General features: G+C 39.4%; 2 protein-coding genes and 1 long non-coding RNA gene across 4 annotated transcripts in view; 1 reads left to right on the top strand and 2 right to left on the bottom strand.

Moving 5' to 3' along the window:
- The window catches only part of LOC126619449 (uncharacterized), an 88631-nt gene that overhangs the window by 28812 nt on the left and 38923 nt on the right, over positions 1 to 20896 (bottom strand). The window lies entirely within an intron of this gene.
- Positions 14364 to 16170, top strand: LOC126619453 (bifunctional dTDP-4-dehydrorhamnose 3,5-epimerase/dTDP-4-dehydrorhamnose reductase). The gene is made up of 2 exons (XM_050287849.1): positions 14364 to 14956; positions 15535 to 16170. Exons 1-2 carry the CDS (start codon positions 14510 to 14512, stop codon positions 15985 to 15987), a joined length of 900 nt encoding a protein of 299 aa, XP_050143806.1. The 5' UTR covers positions 14364 to 14509; the 3' UTR covers positions 15988 to 16170.
- Positions 17178 to 17727, bottom strand: LOC126619459 (uncharacterized). Its single transcript, XR_007622058.1, has 2 exons — positions 17619 to 17727; positions 17178 to 17504 (listed from the first exon to the last, which is right to left on the bottom strand). It is a non-coding gene; the product is annotated as an uncharacterized LOC126619459 (long non-coding RNA).

The following is a 20896-nucleotide window of genomic DNA, read 5'->3' as shown; positions in this document are numbered from 1 at the left end:
CTCACGGTTTTGTTTTTGGGAACTCACGAGCAACTTCCCAGTGGGTCACCCATCCTGGGAGTGCTTTGGCCTCCTTCTCGCTTAACTTCGGAGTTCCGACGGAACCCGAAGCCAGTGAGCTCCTAAAAGGCCTCGTGCTAGGTAGGGATGAGAATATACATTTAAGGACCACTCCCCTGAGCGATGTGGGATGTCACAATAGCCCAGGGGAGTGATCCTTAAATGTATATTCTCATCCCTACCTAGCACGAGGCTTTTTGGGAGTTCACTGGCTTCGGGTTCCGTGGGAACTTCGAAGTTAAGCGAGAAGGAGGCCAGAGCGTTCCCAGGATGGGTGACCTACTGGGAAGTTGCTCGTGAGTTCCCAAAAACAAAACCGTGAGGGAATGGTAAGCCCAAAGCGGACAATATCGTGTCACGGTGGTGGAACGGGCCTGGGAAGTGATCCGCCCCGGGCCGGGATGCGACAGCTCATGTCTACTACAAATACTCAAATCTAAAATCATATAACTGTTGGATTAATGGTTTAGGGTTTCTTTGTATAATCATATTTGTCTATTTTCTTGACTAGAGGTGAATGTCTTAATGATTTTGGATTTGTCAAATATTTTGCAAGGATGATCTATAAACAACATTCTAAAAGAGAGATGGTTCAGATCGTTAAAATATATTACGGAGTGAGTAAAAAAAAAACGTGTGTAAAAAAAGTGGCGCTACTGATCCAGCCCCAATAAATTATCGATAGATATAAAAGTTAGCATATATCTTGATTTCATAAACTATGTTAAATTTTTTGAATGAGTAGTTTGAATTCTACCAAAAGACAAAATATATAGAGGATTTTTAGGCTATCTCCAACGCAAAGGGCTAAAATCCCAGAATTAAGCCCCATATTTTCAACTATTCACCTATATGTATGAGGTTACATGTTCTTGCCTTCAACGGGCAGGGACATATAATTCCCACTCCAACCAATTTATAATCTGTTAAACTTTTGTATTTCATTGGTTTTTTTTTATGGCTTATAATTTTGGAATTAGTTTTTGTATCTTACCTTAAAAAAACAATTGTTGAGAAAATTGAATTTTTTATGGATTAGTGAACAAATTGATAAGATTTTTGGAGGAGTTTTGGTGTTGGATCCAATTTGGATTAATTAAATTTTGAGCCATTGCATTTTTCTATTACCATGAAAATTAATTAAATTGAATTTGAGCTATTTGATTCTTTTTATTACCGTTAAAATTGATTAAATTGGATTTGAGCTGTTGGAATTAAAAATGGATGTACTATGTGCGCCATATTGGATCAAAATCCAGGAGATGAGCTAGTCACTGGATCTGAACGACACATGTATCTGGACAATAAAAAAAGTGCTTGTTGTGTGCTCGCCCGCACTCGAACTTTCATTTTAGAATTTTTTTGTTTCCCACCCCCTATTGGAGTTAGCCTTTAGATTTTATGGAACCTTACTGCATTGGAAGTTTTGGATCTTAGATTTATGCACTGCTTGAGGAATTAGAATAAAGAAAGTGAAAGTAAAGAGCAACAAAAATAAAATAAAATAAAAGTGAAAGAAGAAAAGATAAAATAAAAGAAAAGGTAAGCAAGGAAGGATATTAATATACCTCAATTAATTAGAACATGTAGAGCTGAAGCTTACGCAATTTGTTCAAGATGCAATGGAAATGAGGCTTTCTCTTTCATGAGAAACTATGAGTCCACTCTCTACTTTAATAAATATTATACTACATATAATACTTATGTACTCACTGCTCAATAATGGATACACTATGGACTCACTTTTTAATTTGGTTCCACTAAAAAATGTCACGTGTTTTTTATTTTTTAAAACGAAAATACTAATAACATGTGCATTAGTTTTTTAAACAACAAAACATGTCTTAAAATATCATTGGACAAAACTAAAGGGTGAATACTCACCCGTGAGTATGTAAGTATTATTCTTATACCACAACTAGCAAGTGGCTTGATTTTCTGAAAATTTTGAATTAAGATATAAACCGTACCATTACACAATCTTTACCTATGCTCATTTTGGCTAAACCCCTAAGACGCTCTCATAGAGAAAAACAAGTTCTTTTCGACCAATGGATAGTGATTTTGAAATTTTAAATCATCAAACTAAGATATGAATCGATTTATGCAAGTGTTTTTCGTTTGATTTCAATGTTTTTAGAATTTAGGAGTGTATTGCCTGCAAAAAGAACTTTGCAAGCCCAAGTATGTGTGAGAAACAAAAGAAAGGAAAAAGGGATTTATGGCAATCAAGTTTTTTCGTTTAGTTTCAAGTTTTTCTAGAGTTTAGAAGTTTAAGGTCGCAACCATAAGGGATTTTCCATGGACTGTTTAGTCGTACTTTTATGTAAGGTAGACATGCAATTTTCCATGGTTGCAACCGTGGAGAAAATTTTCATTGTAACAGGAACATAGGTGATACATCACGTATTTTTATACAAGTAGTGAAAAATTGTATTTTTGAAGTTATTAACTTTTTAGCACATATATTCCACTATTGGTATAGTGACACATGATATACCACTCCGTGTTCTAGTCACACTGAAAAATGTCTCACAACCGTGTGTTTTTGTATCTGCATAATTTGTTTTCCGAGAAAAAAAGTTTTAATTTTTGTTTTAAAGACAATTTCTTAAAAGAGCTCTTATGTGCTGACAAATTCTTGAAAGTTTTACATTGTAAATGGGAGATACATCATACGAGGATGGTAAACTTGTGTGAAATGCTTTCCCATGTCATATGTTTTTGGTAAACATGTTTTCCCATCTTTCCCTTTGCATCCTTGAAAGAAGAAAAGAGGTGTTTTATTATTGTATTTTTTTAGGGATACTTTGGATGCGGTCTTTAATACTTAACATTCTTTGATTAAAAGCTTAATAGTATTCAAAGTTTGATCAAAGTCCCTTGACTTTGTATACCTCATTATATTACTATTACTATTAATATTTTTATAATTTTGACATTAATTGTTTGATATTTTATGAGATTTAAAATCCTATAAATTTAAAATCCCTCATTATAATACTATTAGAAATGGTTACAATAAAAAAATTCAAACATTTTGATTTAATAAATGGATAAAAACTATGTAAAAATAAGAAATAATAAATGGCAAAAGAATGTATCCATTGACACACCCCGATCCTAGAATCAAGGCGTGCTGGCTGTCACGTGAGCGTAACGTAACCAAAAATGCAATACGGAAGCAAAAGATAAGAGAAATACGAAGGAATAAAAACCAACTACTAGCAATAATATACAACTAGCATGCTAGAGTAAGTTTAAGTGTGAAACACACATATTCAGAGCATAAGTACTAGGTGCAGTCAAGTAGGATTATAACTAAATTATAACACCCGAAGGTGAGTCCTACATTTATGTAATCTGTCAGAATGTCGTGGGAATCCTCATGAGCCACCACACCGCTAACTAGAACTTGGAGGGGCGCAAAACAAGATTGAGTGGGTCAGTAAAACAAAACATTTCGAAAACATTTCATTTAATAACATTTCTAACCCCTTGCTGTAAAACCTGTATACTTTCCCAGAAAATAACATAATATGCATATAATTCTTCAAATATCTCAATTCATCAATCTTTATAAAAAACCAAAGAGTATGCCATGCTATAAACGTCAATAACAGAATAAGGATGCAACATTATAACAGGTGAAATAAGGAATCAACCGTAGACCCTGCAATTGGTCCTGTACGGTTAATTCTATAGCTCAATATTCAATCCAACCGGAGTCACCACTGTGACCTGTATGGCGCTACTCTGCACATAAATCGGAACTACCTAAAGTAGTCTGTACGATAAGAATGGTGTAAGAATACGCTCTAGTGCTTCTTTCATCAACAACTGTATAATAATCTAAGATCACCTATAAGTCGGAACTACCTCTAATGGTCTGTACGACATGTCGGAACCCTCTAATGGTCTGTACGACATGCACCTACTTGGATCCAAGGTGAGTATATGGTGCGGGGTGAATAATATAAGCACTAACACTACTCAACACAATTCACATCACAATACATCACATGATTAACATAAAACTCACCTGATACTCACGTGTGTGTCCACAACACCATTTAACATATATATGCAACAATTATCAATTCATATAATGTATGCATGACATTTTAAAACATACTTTCATTTAAATTCAATTTCTGGGAAAAATCAATAGTATATAGGTAAATACAGAAAATAATGCCCACTCACTGGTATGTCAAAGGGTCGTAACCCCCGTGACGTCCTTGAATGCGCTCGTCCTCGGGATAGGTATCACCTATATGCGAAACAACTATAAAAACGTTATTTAAAGCACATAATTGACAATACGTAATAACTTCTCATACGATGCTCAAATTGGGTATATGAATATACCACAGTGACCTACTCGACGTCACGGACGTCGAGGCATTTTTAGAAAAAAAATTTGATGCTGCACGCGTCCCCACGCGTCGGGATAGGCATGGGTCTACGCGCCCCCCACGCGCGTCATCTCCTTCCTCCAGACGTCGGAAAAACTCGCCGGTGCTGGAAACTGGGCAGACCTGTAATCATCATTTTCTCGCTCGATTCTCAACCATTTTCCATTAAATTTTCACCAAAACTTCACAAATTATGAGAGGAAGAAGGCTATACCTTTAAAAACTTCCAAATCCTTCGAAATCATGTCGGGAAATTTCACCAAAACCGGTCACCTTCGAACCTTGTGATCCCAACGTCCAAAACCTTCAAACGAACGTCCCCGAGCTTCGTGAGAACCCCTTAAAGCTTATTGTGAGCTTGGATTGTCCCAAAAACCAACCATTACAAAGTTCATGAATAATACTCAAATCGGACCTCGAGTTTTCAAAGTGAAATCGAAAGGTTTCTTACCTGAAATGGGTATGGGTGAGTTCGTAGGGTCCTCACGAGCACAATTGAGCCTTCAAAACCTTCGATTCGTGCTTAGAGACTCGATGGTGAGTGTGTCCGTACAGTTAGAAAGGAGAGAGATACTAGAGGGAAGAAATAGACACGGGATAGGAGAGAGAGAGTGATAGGGAGTTGTGTGGTCCAAAAAGCCACCAACCAAAACTAAGAAGGATCTTAGTTCTAATTGGTTCCAAAGATCCCGAAATTAAATCAAACGTAAGTCACACCCTAAATAACGTCCGAGGGTAATTCTGTCATTTCACATTTCCCGATGAAAATCTCGGGACGGGCTGTGACAATCTACCCTCCTTATAGAATTTCACCCTCGAAATTCATACAACCAATCAATCCACTTAATACTCATAAAACAACCTTGGATACATCTCTCTCATTCGATCTTCCATCTTCCAAGTAGCTTCTTCCACTGAGTGGTTCCTCCACAATACTTTTACCAAGCTCACTGTCTTATTCCTTAAAAACTTGTCTTTCCAATCCAAGATAGTCACTGGTTCCTCATCATACGTCAAATCCGGATTAATCTCCAAAGGTTGAGGAGGAATCACATGTGAAGGATCTGAAACATAATGTCCAAGCATCGAGACATGAAACACATTATGTACCTTAGATAACTCCGGAGGCAACTCCAATCTATAAGCAACTTCACCAATCCTTTCAGTGATCTTATAAGGTCCCATGTACCTAGGACTTAGCTTGTCTTTCTTTCCAAACCGCACTACACCTCTCCAAGGTGACAATTTCAAGAATACCAAATTATCCGCATCATATACTCGATCAATAGCATGTCTATTTGCTAAACTCTTTTGTCGATCCTGGGCCGCTTTCAGGTTAGACTTAATCACCTAAACATTTTGAGTAGTTTCATCCACAATCTTTGGGCCCTCTAGCACTCTTTCACCAACTTCTGACGAACATAATGGCGTACGACAAGCTCTACCATAAAGTGCCTCAAATGGTGACATACCAATGCTCGAATGAAAACTATTATTGTAGGCAAATTCCATCAAGTCTAGGCGATCATGCCAAGAATCACCAAATTGTAACACTGAAGATCTCAGCATATCCTCTAACGTCTGAATAGTCCTCTCTGATTGTCCATCTGTTTGAGGATGATAAGCAGTGCTATAAAGCAGTTTCATACCAAGAGCTTCCTGAAAAGCTATCCAAAACTTAGAAGTGAATCTTAGATCTCGATTAGAAATAATATTCACTGGAACTCCATGATACTTCACAATCTTCTTGATGAACAACTTAGCCAATTTATTCAGGGGGTACTTTTCCCTCACTGGAATGAAGTGTGCTGACTTGGTAAGTCGATCTACAATCACCCAAACGCCATCAAATCCACTATGTGTACGTGGAAGCTTATACACAAAATCCATAGTTATATTTTCCCATTTCTGCTGAGGAACAGGAAGTGGTTGCATCCATCCAAAAGGTTTCTTTCTTTCAGCTTTGACTTGCTGACAAACAATACACCTGCTTACATATTCTGCAATTTCCCTTTTCATACCCGGCCAATAATAAAGTGGTCGAATGGTATGGTACATCTTAGTTCCTTATGGATGCATCGCATAAGCCGAACAATGTGCTTCATCCAAAATTTCCTTCTTTAATTCCTCATTATTCGGCACATACATTTTGTTCTCTTGCATAAGCATGCCATCTCATTCACGAATTCTGAGGTCTTTCTTTTTCCCTCCATTTCTCAATTGAATCATTTCTTAGATCTCTTCATCAACCATCTGAGCTTCAAGTACACGATCGACTAAAACTGGCCTAACTTGGAAACTAGCAAGAAAAGCTTCTCTTCGCTCTTCGATCTCCAACTTTACTCTAGTAGCTCTCAAATCTACAAGAAGAGGAACACGGCAAGCATAAAAAGCATTAAGTCAACCTTGAGGTTTTCTACTCAATACATCAGCTACCACATTTGCACGACCCAGATGATACTCAATAGTGCAGTCATAATCACTTAGTAATTCCATCCACCTTCGCTGATGAAGATTAAGATCATGTTGAGTAAAAAGATACTGAAGACTCTTATGATCTGTGAAGATCTTACATTTCTCACCATAGAGATAATGTCTCCAAATCTTCAAAGCAAAGACAATGGCTGCCAACTCAAGATCGTGAGTAGGATAATTCCTTTCATGAATCTTCAACTGTCGAGAAGCATAGGCGATCACTTTCTTATGCTGCATCAAGACACATCCCAAACCATTCAAGGAAGCATCACTGTAAATCTCAACGTCACTGCTATAATCAGGAAGTACCAATACTGGAGCATGAGTGAGGCAATATTTCAGCTGCTGGAAACTTTGCTCACAATTCTCGTCCCACTCAAACTTAACATCCTTCTTGGTTAACTTCGTTAATGGTAAAGCAATCATAGAAAAATCTTGAACAAACCGTCGATAATAACCTTCTAGACCAAGAAAACTCCGCACCTCAGTGACGGTTCGTGGCTGTTCCCAATTCTCCACTGCTGCAATCTTTTGAGGATCTACTTGAATTCCTTGTGCCGATACTACATGTCCCAAAAATGCCACTTGATTCAACCAAAACTGGTATTTGCTAAACTTGGCATATAACCGATGTTCCCTCAATTTCTTTAATACCAAGTTAAGATGTCGAATATGATATGTTTTCGACTTAGAGTATACCAGAATATCATCAATAAAAACAATGACAAATCTGTCAAGATATTGCTGGAATACTTCATTCATTAGCCTCTTGAAAGCTGCAGGTGCATTAGTCAATCCAAATGGCATCACCAAAAACTCATAATGTCCATAACGGGTCCTGAAAGCCGTTTAAGGTACATCATCATCTTTAATCTTCAACTGATAATAGCCAGATCTCAAATCAATCTTAGAGAACACACATGCACCCTTGAGTTGATCAAACAAATCATTGATACGAGGCAATGGATAACGGTTTTTAATCGTTACACGATTCAATTGCCTGTAATCAATACATAATCTTAAAGGTCCATCTTTCTTTCTTACAAACAACACCGGAGCTCCCCAAGGTGAAGTACTAGGTTGAATGAAACCTTTATCAGTTAATTCCTGTAACTGAATTTTTAACTCTCTCAATTCAGTTGGAGCCATTATATATGGAGTCAAAGATATAGGATCCGTACCTGGAAGCAAATCAATAGAAAACTCCACATCTTAGTCTGGCAGCAATCCAGGCAAATCATTTGGGAATACATCAGGATAGTGCCTGACTATTCCAACTTCCTCCACACTGCTAGGAACAACATAATTTAACACCACATGTGCTAAGTATCCTTGACAACCTTTCGATAACAACTTATTTGCTCTCATGGCAGAAATAACACCATGTCTCACCCCACTTCTTTCACCCACAAAAGTAACCTCTGGTAGTCCAGGACGATGAAAAGTAACTGATTTCTCGTAACAATCTATATGGGCACGATTATAATGCAACCAATCTGCCCCTAAAATCACATCAAAATCCACAATATCTAACGGGATAAGATTAGCTGGCATAACCACACCATCTACCATCACTGGACACCCTGGATAAACACTATCAACATAACATTTATCCCCTCTAGGCATAGCAAACTCTAAATCAAATCCTAGAGATGTAGGGTGAGGTTGTGTCATTTGAGCAAATGTATGAGAAATCACATAATGTGTAGCACCCCAATCAATCAAAACTCTAGCAAAGTGACCAAGGATATTGAACGTACCCATAATCAAGTCTGGATGATTCTGAGCATCTTGCAGTGAGATGTGATTAACACGTCCCTGGGCTTGCTGTTGTCCACCATGACCTCTATTACCTTGATTACCTCGTCCCTGTCCTGTCTGGCTAGACTGCCTAAACGGTCCTGCATTACTAGCAGCAACCTCTTCCTGTCGGGGCTGACCTCCTTGATACCACTGAGATCCATTGGCTGGCATGGAAAGATATGAAGTATAACTTCCAGGATCTTGGGAATACCCAGTCTAAAAATAAGGATCCTGAGAATACAGATGTTGTCCGGAAGCATATGGAGCAGCATCACCCTGATAGTGGTAAACACCACCACGACCCGTCTGACCATAACTGCCTGATCCAAAGTTCTGCTGAATCGGCGCTGAAGGTGGCATAGCAGACTGCTGAGACCTCTGCTGACTCTGGGGACACTGAGCAGCCCTATGTCCCATCTGTCCACAATTGTAGCAACTACCACCACTTCTCCTACACTCTCCATGATGTTTGAAATTACAACGGCGACATAACGGAGCACCAGAACCACCAGCACCAGCAAAGTCTCTCTGCCTCTGAAACCTGGGTCCACCAATAAATCTTCCACCTCTCATCGGGCCTGTGACACTAAATCCTCCGCTGGAAGAACTCGAGCTCACTCCACTTTTCTTGAAATTCTGTGTCTTACGGGGTCCCTGAGTGGAGATACCTTTACCCCTGTCATTTTTTTTTTCTGATTATCATTCTTATCTTCATCTTCCTCACTATTACTAGGAAGGTTGTCGGAATCCTCCATCCGAACCAAAATCTCAGAAAACTCATGATAAGTGGTGCAAGGAATCGCACTAGCAAATGTCCGCCATTTCCTCTTAGTTCCCAACTTAAAACGGCGAAGCATCTCTACCTGATTACCAGTTGTATCAGGATCATAACGAGATAAGTCTGTAAAATTCCTGTAATACTCATGCGCCGACATATTCTTTTGCTTCAATTGAGTTAACTCCTGCTTCTTACGATCAATGTACTCCGAAGGAACAAATCTTTTCTTAAAATTCTCTTTGAATACTTCCCAATTAGATGCCATCTCAGGTGACATAAACTGAGTTTGATTTACCCACCAAGCTGCTGGCTCTCGTCCTAAAAACCAAGTAGTGGTCTCAACCCATCTACTAGCAGGAAGATTCCCTTGACTCTGCATCACCTGAAAAGTCTTCTCAATATGGTCTAACCACTTTTCTGCCCCTTCATGACCTTTATTACCCATGAAACGGTCTAATTTCAGATTATACATAGTCTCCAGGGGTGTTCTCTGAGGAGGATGAGGACTTGCATTCTGAAAGGCATGGGCCATCGCTTCCCTTAATTGAGTTATATCAGGGAAATTAGGCTCAGAAGTACGACGTGATTCCCTACGAGGCGGCATAGTTCTGACAGAAGACACCAAAAGATCATTAGAGCATTAACAATTTATACAGGACTGCAACTTAGGTTCTGATACCAAACTGACACACCCCGATCTTAGAATCAAGGCGTGTTGGCCGTCATGTGAGCGTGACGTAACCAAAAGTGCGATACGGAAGCAAAAGATAAGAGAAATACGAAGGAATAAAAACCAACTACTAGCAATAATATCCAACTAGCATGCTAGAGTAAGTTTAAGTGTGAAACCCACATATTCAGAGCATAAGTACTAGGTGCAGTCAAGTAGGACTATAACTAAATTACAACACCCGAAGGTGAGTCCTACATTTATGTAGTCTGTCAGAATGCCGTGGGAATCCTCGTGAGCCACCACACCGCTAACTAGAACCTGGAGGGGCGCAAAACAAGATTGAGTGGGTCAGTAAAACAAAACTTTTCGAAAACATTTCATTTAATAACATTTCTAACCCCTCACTGACCTAGAAAATAACATAATATGCATATAATTCTTCAAATATCTCAATTCACCAATCTTTATAAAAAAACCAGAGAGTATGCCATGCTATAAACGTCAATAACAGAATAAGGATGCAACATTATAACAGGTGAAATAAGGAATCAATCGGAGACCCTGCAGTTGGTCCTGTACGGTTAATTCTATAGCTCAATATCCAATCCAACCGGAGTCACCACTGTGACCTGTACGGCGCTACTCTGCACATAAATCGGAACTACCTAACGTAGTCTGTACGATAAGAATGGTGTAAGAATACGCTCTAGTGCTTCTCTCATCAACAGCTGTATAATAATCTAAGATCACCTATAAGTCGGAACCACCTCTAATGGTCTGTACGACATGTCGGAACCCTCTAATGGTCTGTACGACATGCACCTACTTGGATCCAAGGTGAGTGTATGGTGCGGGGTGAATAATATAAGCACTAACACCAGGGGTGCAGGTTATGAGCTCTCAACACAATTCACATCACAATAAATCACATGATTAACATAAAACTCACCTGGTACTCACGTGTGCGTCCACAGCACCATTTAACATATATATGCAACAATTATCAATTCATATAATGTATGCATGGCATTTTAAAACATACTTTCATTTAAATTCAATTTCTGGGAAAAATCAATAGTATATAGGTAAATACAGAAAATACTGCTCACTCACTGGTATGTCGAAGGGTCGTAACCCCCATGACGTCCTTGAATGCGCTCGTCCTCGGGATAGGTATCACCTATATGCGAAACAACTATAAAAACGTTATTTAAAGCACATAACCGACAATACGTAATAACTTCTCATACGATGCTCAAATTGGGTATATGAATATACCACAGTGACCTACTCGATGTCACGGACGTCAAGGTATTTTTAGAAAAAAATTTCGATGCTGCATGCACCTCCACGTGCCGGGATAGGCACGGGTTTACGCGCCCCCCACGCGCGTCATCTCCTTCCTTCAGACGTCGGAAAAACTTGCCGGCGTCGGAAATTGGGCAGACCTGTAATCGTCATTTTCTCACTCGATTATCAACCATTTTCCATGAAATTTTCACCAAAACTTCACAAATTACGAGAGGAAGAAGGCTATACCTTTAAAAACTTCCAAATCCTTCGAAATCACGTTGGGAAATTTCACCAAAACCGGCCACCTTCGAACCTTGTGATCCCGACGTCCAAAACCTTCAAACGAATGTCCCCGAGCTTCGTGAGAACCTCTTAAAGCTCATTGTGAGCTTGGATTGTCCTAAAAACCAACCATTACAAAGTTCATGAATAGTACTCAAATCGGACCTCGAGTTTTCAATGTGAAATCGAAAGGTTTCTTACCTGAAATGGGTATGGGTGAGTTCATAGGGTCCTCAAGAGCACAATGGTGCCGTCAAAACCTTCGATCCGTGCTTGGAGGCTCGATGGTGAGTGTGTCCGTGCGGTTCGAAAAGAGAGAGATACTGAGAGGGAAGAGAGAGACACGGGATAGGAGAGAGAGAGTGATAGGGAGTTGTGTGGTCCAAAAAGCCACCAACCAAAACTAAGAAGGATCTTAGTTCTAATTGGTTCCAAAGATCTCGAAATTAAATCAAACGTAAGTCACACCCCAAATAATGTCCGAGGGTAATTCTGTCATTTCACATTTCCCGATGAAAATCTCGGGACGGGCTGTGACATCCATAGTGTTAAAAAAATTGGTACATTTTACAAAAAAAATAGGTACATTTCACATATAACAAAGTGGTACATTAATAAAGAAGAATGGGTACATTATAAAACTAAAAAGAAAATTAATAAAGAAGAATGGGTACATTATAACAAAAAAATGTTGCAAATTAAAAGTGGGTACAAACTAAAAATATAAATATATGATACAAAGTTTAGACATAAAACATAAATATACCATATGTAATTTTTCTATCATTGATTAAATATACAATATCACGTGACGGTATACACATGGGTACAAATACAAATAAAACTTTAAAAAATTGGGCACAAAAAGAAACTAATATATGGGTACAAATTAAAAATGAAAAGAAAATTGGTACAAATTAAAAAATATTTGCAAATTAAAAATAGGTAGAAACTAAAAATAAAAATATATGATAAAAAATTTAGCCATAAATATAAATATACTAATTGTAACATTTTTAACACTAAATGAATATATTTAAAAATAAAAATATTTTATTATTCAAATAATTAATGATGTTATTAATACCCAATGACCTTGATCAAAAATGGAAAATAAATAGAATTTTAATCAATGGAGTAACAAAAAGAAGGATGTGAACCTAATTTTCCATTTTTTTTAGTATCAGTAATTTGTTGAAATTTTCTCTGCAGGAGCGAGCATGATAGTTTGGTTTATAAGTCGTGAATTATTATGAATTTGTACCAACACGAGCCCATTAATTAGATCTGTTTTTGAAGGAAAAGTTTTGTTTTTATTTTAATGATTGTTCACCCTGGACATGAAATTTCACGTAGTTTCTGGCTTTGTTCTTCTAATCCATTGGGCAACTACATAGGGTCAGCTCGGTAAGTTTAAAAGTTAATGAATTTATGTGGTTTTTATTTTTTAGATTTTATTGAATTCTTTAAAACTCTTATTGAATACCTTTAAATTTCTTAACTCCTTTAAAATTCAAATTTAATAGACCCTTTGATCTCCATAAATTATTGCCACTTCCCTTAATTACTTTAAACTTACTCTCTTAACGTGATCGGCGTTTACAGTCGAAACTTGTCAACAATGAAAAAGAAGGCACAACAATGCATCAACTAATGAATGACCAAATTGGAAAACTCACTTGGACCAAAAATGAAAAATAGGAAGCCAACTTACCAATGTGCCTACATTTTAAGACAACAATTCTAATTTCCAAATAGGTAAAACTCAATTTAATAACTATCAAACTTTTGTAACAAAAAACAAAAAACAAAAACACCCGTACTTTTTTTTTTTTTTGAATAAACGATATTATTTACACTAAGGGGTGAGAGAGTGGATTAATAGGCTAGCAATAATGTGGTTCAAATTTTCCTTTGGCGAAAATCAAACCTAAGACCTCTCACTTACAAGTGAAAAGGAATATCACTAGATTGTAGTACTAAATGGCTAAATGCTCATACTTGAATTCCCATTTACAATATAATTTGATCTAATTGTATAAAATTTTAGTGGTAAAAGCACTTACCTTTACCCTCCTTTCACTCATAAAGTATAATTCACGCTTACATTTAACGAAAAGTTTCCGGTACTGTTCATTTTAATGAAAAACCACATTTTTACATTGAAAAATCAATCATGATACTATTCACTTTATCCCTTATTTTGTCATTGTTGTTAAAACTCAAAGTTTTCAAGCTATTTTCATTAGTCTCCTTTAAATGAAAGCTCCATTCTTACTCTCTTCCAAGTTGCAAAAAACAAGTTATTAAGCAAAAATTTTGCAAATGATTCTATACACTTACGTTTATCTTTTTCTATTAATATTCTCTATTTGATGAATCTAATTGTTATAAACAAACATAAATACGTACAAGAAAAATACGTGTGTAGAAATCACTTGTCAACTCGAAATCTCCACTAATATCAAAAGTGAAAAAAAGAAGTGAAGTCCATGGTAAGGTTCTATAGGGTCTCCCACATCCCAACCCAACTATAATATTCAGGCGAAGAAATAAAGATACACCATCAGTGTCCGATGGAGTCGCACTCGACCCCTCCTCTCGTGTTCCTTCTTTTTCTATTGCCTATATACACCACCCACACCCCTCATTCCATTTCTCACACAATCCCCAGATCCAAATCTCAAACCCTCCTCAGCTCTCTCTCTCTCTCTGGTTGTGGCACTGATGGGTTTCCCATCCAATGGCGCCCAGAAACCGCTCAAGTTCCTGATCTACGGCCGGACGGGCTGGATAGGCGGCCTCCTCGGCAAGCTCTGCGAGGCCCAATCAATCGACTACGTCTACGGCTCCGGCCGCCTCGAGAATCGCAGCTCGCTCGAGGCCGACATCGCCAATATTAAGCCCACCCACGTCTTCAACGCCGCCGGCGTCACCGGCCGCCCCAACGTCGACTGGTGCGAATCCCATAAGGTCGAGACCATCCGGACCAACGTGGTCGGCACCCTGACCCTCGCTGACGTATGCAGAGAGCGGGGGTTGGTCCTCATTAACTATGCGACCGGGTGCATTTTCGAGTACGATGCGGGTCACCCGCTCGGGTCGGGCGTCGGGTTCAAGGAGGAGGACACCCCCAACTTTATCGGATCTTTCTATTCCAAGACAAAGGCCATGGTGAGTCAATCGCATTTTACCATTTCACATTTACCAATTTACGTTTGCATTGTAATTACGTATTTACCCTTGGTAGGATCTCATCTGGGTGTCTTAGATCTAAAGATTTTACCGTTGGATCTGTAATGTTGTGAACCTTTTGGATTGCAAATGTTGTGTTTTTTAATCGCTACGGTCAACACAGCAAGCGAGGGACCCAGTAGTAAGGATGCGGCTTCCTAATAAATAAATAAGTGTGAGAGGTCCAGGTTTGATGCTCCGAACTGGTGAGGCTGCTTGATTGTGGTCAGAAACATGATGTAATTTCTCATAGCCTCTCCGGATCCAAAGAGATGGATAACTCTGACTTGCCACTAATGCAACTAATTGTTAAAAATATTCGCCTTTGTAACTTTTTACCATCAAAATCGGACTTACTAACGTGTTACATGTAGCATTATCGTTACGAGATATCGTAAAATTTGTAGTAGAATATTGATGTCATTGACAATTTTTCAGTTTTCAAATATGTAACATGATCTATAAGAATGCTTAAAAAGTGGGAGTTACTAATTTTGGTACTTGATGATACTTGAAAGGTGGAAGATCTGCTCAACAATTTCGAGAACGTTTGTACTCTGCGCGTTCGGATGCCGATTTCATCCGACTTATCCAACCCCCGTAACTTCATCACGAAGATCACTCGATACGAGAAGGTAGTCGACATTCCAAACTCCATGACAATCTTGGACGAACTCCTCCCCATTTCCATCGAGATGGCAAAGAGAAACCTCACCGGAATCTACAACTTCACAAACCCCGGAGTGGTCAGCCACAACGAGATCTTGGAGATGTACAAGGAATACATTGACCCCAGCTTCACTTACAAGAACTTTACTCTTGAGGAGCAGGCAAAGGTGATCGTTGCTCCTAGAAGCAACAATGAGCTCGACGCCTCGAAATTGAAGAAAGAATTCCCTGAACTCTTGTCGATCAAGGAATCGCTCATCAAGAACGTTTTCAAGCCAAATCAGAAGACTGCCGCAGCTTAAAAGCTTCTAGGTTTGGATTTTTGGTATTCATGTTGCTATTAATTGAATTCAGTTCATGTGATCTCCCCATTATACAGCGCGCCTTCTCCCGGGTGGCATTCACGTCTGCCTTGTTTGTATTGGAATGTTGTATTTGAAATAACTCGATCAATAAACTAGTTACAAGTTTGTACCAAGCACAAACCTTTTTTTCTTCCTCAAGTTATTGACAATGTATTTATCGCATTTGAATTTGCCGGTTTAGTCTTTTGATTCTGTTGATTAGTGTGATCAATGTTGCGACTGAAATAAAGTTTAGTCCTTGATAATTTACTTGTTGGCAGTAAAGTTTATCGCCTGGAGCTATTTTTGTTATATTTTTTAACTGTGATTTACTGTCCGAGGGTCCCCGGTTGTACAACCATAGATATCCAGTTCTGTTTCGTTTCAATCTTGTTCAGGCAGGTGCAGAGTGAAACGGGTTTTGAGTTTTGAGTTTACTCCGAAAAGAATTGGCTTACAAAGAAATCATTTGGTGGCAGTACAGAGTGAAACGGGTTTTGAGTTCACTCCGACGGAGTTGTTGCTATGATTTGAAAGGAATTAGTAGTTGGCTGCGGCTGAGGAACCAATTTATATCGTACAGGGAAGAGCCTTTGAAGCTTGGCGTTTTCTCAGGTATGAAGGAGTAAAATGCAGCACCAGGGAGGAGAGTGTATATAACAATTGGGCTTCTCACTACATGGACCCATCAGTCAATACGATTGAACCAGATACGATTGGGTGCCGTGACAGCGGCGGACTAGGTACCTTCACGGTGAAGGATTTCTTCTTGCCAACTGCGGAAAAATGCAGCGATTATGGTGTTACAGAAATGCTGGAGTCGCGTAACTCAGATCCCACATTGATGATGGAATAGACCGAGTTTCGGGAGCCAACATTGGTGACGGTTTCGGTCAAGATGGCATTAATTGGCCGGCCCAAGCTCTTCCTGGCTTTGTTCTGCCACAGCTGCTGCCATTGTCACCGGTGATAAGCTTTAATGTGGTGCTGTTGTAACCCTGTTTGCAGTGGAAATGCACGTCGTTGTCTGCCTCAGATAGATCAAAGACGAGCCCATTTTTGACTGCTTTCAGAGGGTTGGTGTGACCAGACCCGTAAGCAAATTCGAGTTCATTGTGTTGGTTTGGGTCCATGACATGAGCTATTCATTTCATGGGAAAAACAAAAGGTAGTAGTTTAATAGAGAGAGGCACGTCGAAAACACCAGGAACTGGTTAGTTTCCAGAAAAACAAAAACTAGTGTTTATACGACTGTTCATACATGTAGTCATTAGGGCAGATTTGATTGCGGCAGCCGACCATTTTGGCTGGGCAGTCTTGACATACGCAGCAGCACCGCTAGTATGAGGACAGGACATGGAAGTCCATGAAATTATGTTATAATCGACACCCCTGGTGTCATGGAAGTCAGTGGATGGCGGTGCCATGGGAGACCAAGCAGCAAGTATATCAGCACCCGGGGCAGTGAGATCAGGCTGTACATCATTTATCACAACTAATCAGCATATAATGTGTTCAGAAGCCTAGTTAAAAGGCAATTAAGCGATGACGAAAATGAAAATCATGACATTCATTCGGAATTTTGTCACCTTTGGAACATCTGGGGTTATGGGTTGGGTCCTCTAAAAGAAAACGATACAACCTACGGTGCCATGATGTCCTCCTCTGTCTCAGCAACGAGAATTGTTGCAACTGGATTCTTGAAACAAACAGGTCGGTTTTCTTTCATTAAAATGCATGATGCAGAAAAAGGAATTTTAATTGTGTAAGTTTATATATACTTGCCCTGTTGATCTGATATAGTCCAAAACACTGTGTCCTCATGTGGTGATCAGAGTTGCTGGTAAGGGGCAACTGAATGCAGAATCAGTGTAAAACGAATCAGACATAATTGCACCCGCGCCATCAGCTACTACGATGCCAAAACCAGTCCCGATGGCTTCGCAGAAAACAATCTCTCCCTTCACTTTGTGTGAATTCATGACTCCATTAATCCAATAGCTTGGTATCGCTGGGTTAGCAGTTTGCAGCATCTCCTGCATAAATTAGGGGATATGACTTCCTAAGAAGGTCGAAATTGTTAACGGAGATTCCCTGCATTACATCATTGAACAATAATGGTATGGTATTAATAAGACGATGACTTGTTATGGTACAGCTAGATATAAAAGGTGCAGATCAGTGTCAAACTCACACTGTAAATTTCTGCATTCCCAAGTATGCTTTCGCAACAAACTCTGTCAATGGTGCTGGTACTGGAAACCGCTTTCGGAAGAGGCCCAGAGTTTCCCGCAGAGGTCAGAAACCAAGCAGCAAGTATTCGAGTGGAAAGTCAGAGCCAAGTGAAGTTGATTCCATCTGCTATTGCATCATCAAAAGCAGCAAGGATATCTGGCACTGGCACATCCAGATACCCAGCAAACTTTGTAGACAGCAATCCTAGAATCGGGGACACTGCCTCTGGCAGTTCCGGAAGCTAGCCCAAAGTAACCTGCTGGCACCTCCCTGCCTGCAGCAATCGAAGCAGTGTGGCTTCCATGCCCTTCGGAGTCTCTTGGCTATTCGAAGTCAGTGGTGTCGTCGTTTCCTTCACTATTGTAGAACCGGGCTCCAATGAGTTTACTGTAAGGTCAAATGTTCCATCTCCATTAGTTGCTATTAAGATGAGCCAAAGAAGAGTTGCCTAGGCCATTGGTAACCAACTTAATTAGTTTAAGTTTACAAGTTGATATGTTGGATTGTAAGATCTCCATTGTGTATTTATATAATCACAAACTTGGAAGATTGCAATGTCGTTGCTCGCCGGTCGGACTGCACTGCAAATTCCCTCGTAGAAATCAGTTGCAGGCAGGCCTGTCCTTAATGCTTCTGGTTTTGTAGTTGTCTCCAAACAAAGGTCTAACATGGTGTTTAATAAGATTGAAATGCCACAAATAATCTTTTTAACTGTGTGTTAAAAAAGGTCCCTTTATTTTTTTTATGCGTGGTTCATCTTAGCACGCTCCCTCACGTGAAATTTTATTTAAGCCTAATACATAGACAGTACGCATTGGGTTACGAGAGAACACGTAGATGACTTTGATGGTAATTTTTATTTTCGTCAGGCAAATGGTAATTTCTAGCAGTATTATTCCCTTTGTTCATCAGCCGGCGCCAATCTTCTCACTGAGAGTTTGTCCAAGTAGCTTTTTATTTTTTTCGTTTCAAACTTGTTTGTCTTATCCCTCTAAGTGTACCGGAGAATATTAGGAGAATCAGATTATGATTCTAAATCCTGTTGGGCTAGATTTTAAGTTACTTAGGAAATCTCCAACCCAAGGATGGAAAATCCCAAAATTTAGCTTCGTATTTTCAACTGTTCATCTATACGTATGAGGTAGTCAGTTTTATCCTCTTTGGGTAAGGGACCTATAATTCCCACCCCAACTTTATAATTTGTTAAACCTTTTTCTTTCTTTGATTTTTTTTTTTGCTAATAATTTTGGAATTAGTTTTTGTATAATCTATCTTGTTTCAGTTTTACAGACATTTTGATGCAAAAAAATTCGAATTCCAAAAAAAAAAAAAAAATTGTCTAGATATTTTTTGGTTGGATATTGTTGAAATCCATCTTGCAATTATTTCTGATATATTGTGAACTATCTGTCTGGATATCCTACTGTTTAGGCCCAAAATAATAGTTTGGGCGGCCGAGTATAGAATCATTCTCGGCCCGGAAGGCCTTGCGACAAGGGTGCTATGGATCGTTCAGTACGTGGGCCTCCAAACCTAGGTCGGCTAGGTCATGACGTAAGACAAGTCGAGTCCTGGTGCAATAAGGAGTCTCGGCATGATTAATAACCCGAAAGCGAATCCGGTTCAATAAAGGACTAGGTTCACAGTCATAGTGAAAGTAGGATTGGTCGAGTCAGTGTTTGATCAGGAGAAGAAGTCCTAGTCCGAATAGGGTTTTAACTCGACCTTGGGGGATCCGTTGCTATAAATAGAAGAGGTTGTGCATCGTTCAAACCTCCTCCAATTCAACACGCAACTGCCCTGCGCAAATTCTCTCAACAACTTTGAGATTTTTATTTTCTCTTTTCGCTGGCACATCTTCTGTTGGCATCAACAGCACTGTGAAAGCAACTGGTGATATCTTAAGTCGGCATAGATAGCTCTGTTATCGTAGAATCGGCCGGTCTCACAGTATCTTCCGTTGGCATCAACAGCACTGCGGCGAGGACGGTTGGTTACCTTTCTAAGTCTCGGTCGAGAAGGATTTTCGGATCTTTATTGATTGAGGTCATCTCATTAGCCTTCTTGGCGAAGTGAGGTGTTACGGTTTATCGAGCTCGACGCATTGCACGCCGAGTTATTTTATGATTGGATACTCCCAAGTGGGATTTAGAGTTCGGCATTCGGACAGCCGAACCACGTTCACTATTAAAACTTATATTCGTTTTGAGTATTTGTGTCCTTACACTTTGGTGTCGATTCGGCGAGAGTTTACTCTGACGAATAACATCACTGTGACCGAATCCGACGACGGCGATTCGTGAACTTCGTAAGAATAGTAACCTTGTCTTCAAGTTCGAGAGCCTAAGAGGCCGAGATGTGTTCCTTTCTCGGCCACAATCGCAAGATGCAGAAGTCAACCGCGCACCCAACGTAACATCAACAAATTTACTCATCGGTCGAGCTCGGCCGATGAGTTGGCACGCCCCGCATTCACCGAAGGACATTGTTAGCTTATAGATTACTCGGCCTGCGCGCCACGTAGGTTTGGTAGTTTTTAGGGTCAACATTTTGGCACGCCCAGTGGGACCGAGTGCTAAACTACGAAGTTCATGCCAATTGAAACACGATCGGTAAAAAAGAAAACAGCTAT

The sequence above is a fragment of the Malus sylvestris genome, chromosome 4 (genome assembly GCF_916048215.2).
Source record: "Malus sylvestris chromosome 4, drMalSylv7.2, whole genome shotgun sequence".
NCBI classification, from domain to species: Eukaryota; Viridiplantae; Streptophyta; class Magnoliopsida; order Rosales; family Rosaceae; genus Malus; species Malus sylvestris.
Note: the sequence above shows the minus strand (reverse complement) of the source record. Positions and strands in the feature narration are given on the sequence as shown.

What these genes read in the sequence shown, in the direction of transcription:
- LOC126619453 (XM_050287849.1), top strand. Translation starts at nt 14,510, where the DNA reads ATGGGTTTCCCATCCAATGGCGCCCAGAAACCGCTCAAGTTCCTGATC. An exon ending in ATTCCAAGACAAAGGCCATG is followed by an intron (nt 14,957 to 15,534) that starts GTGAGTCAATCG and finishes GATACTTGAAAG; the next exon opens with GTGGAAGATCTGCTCAACAA.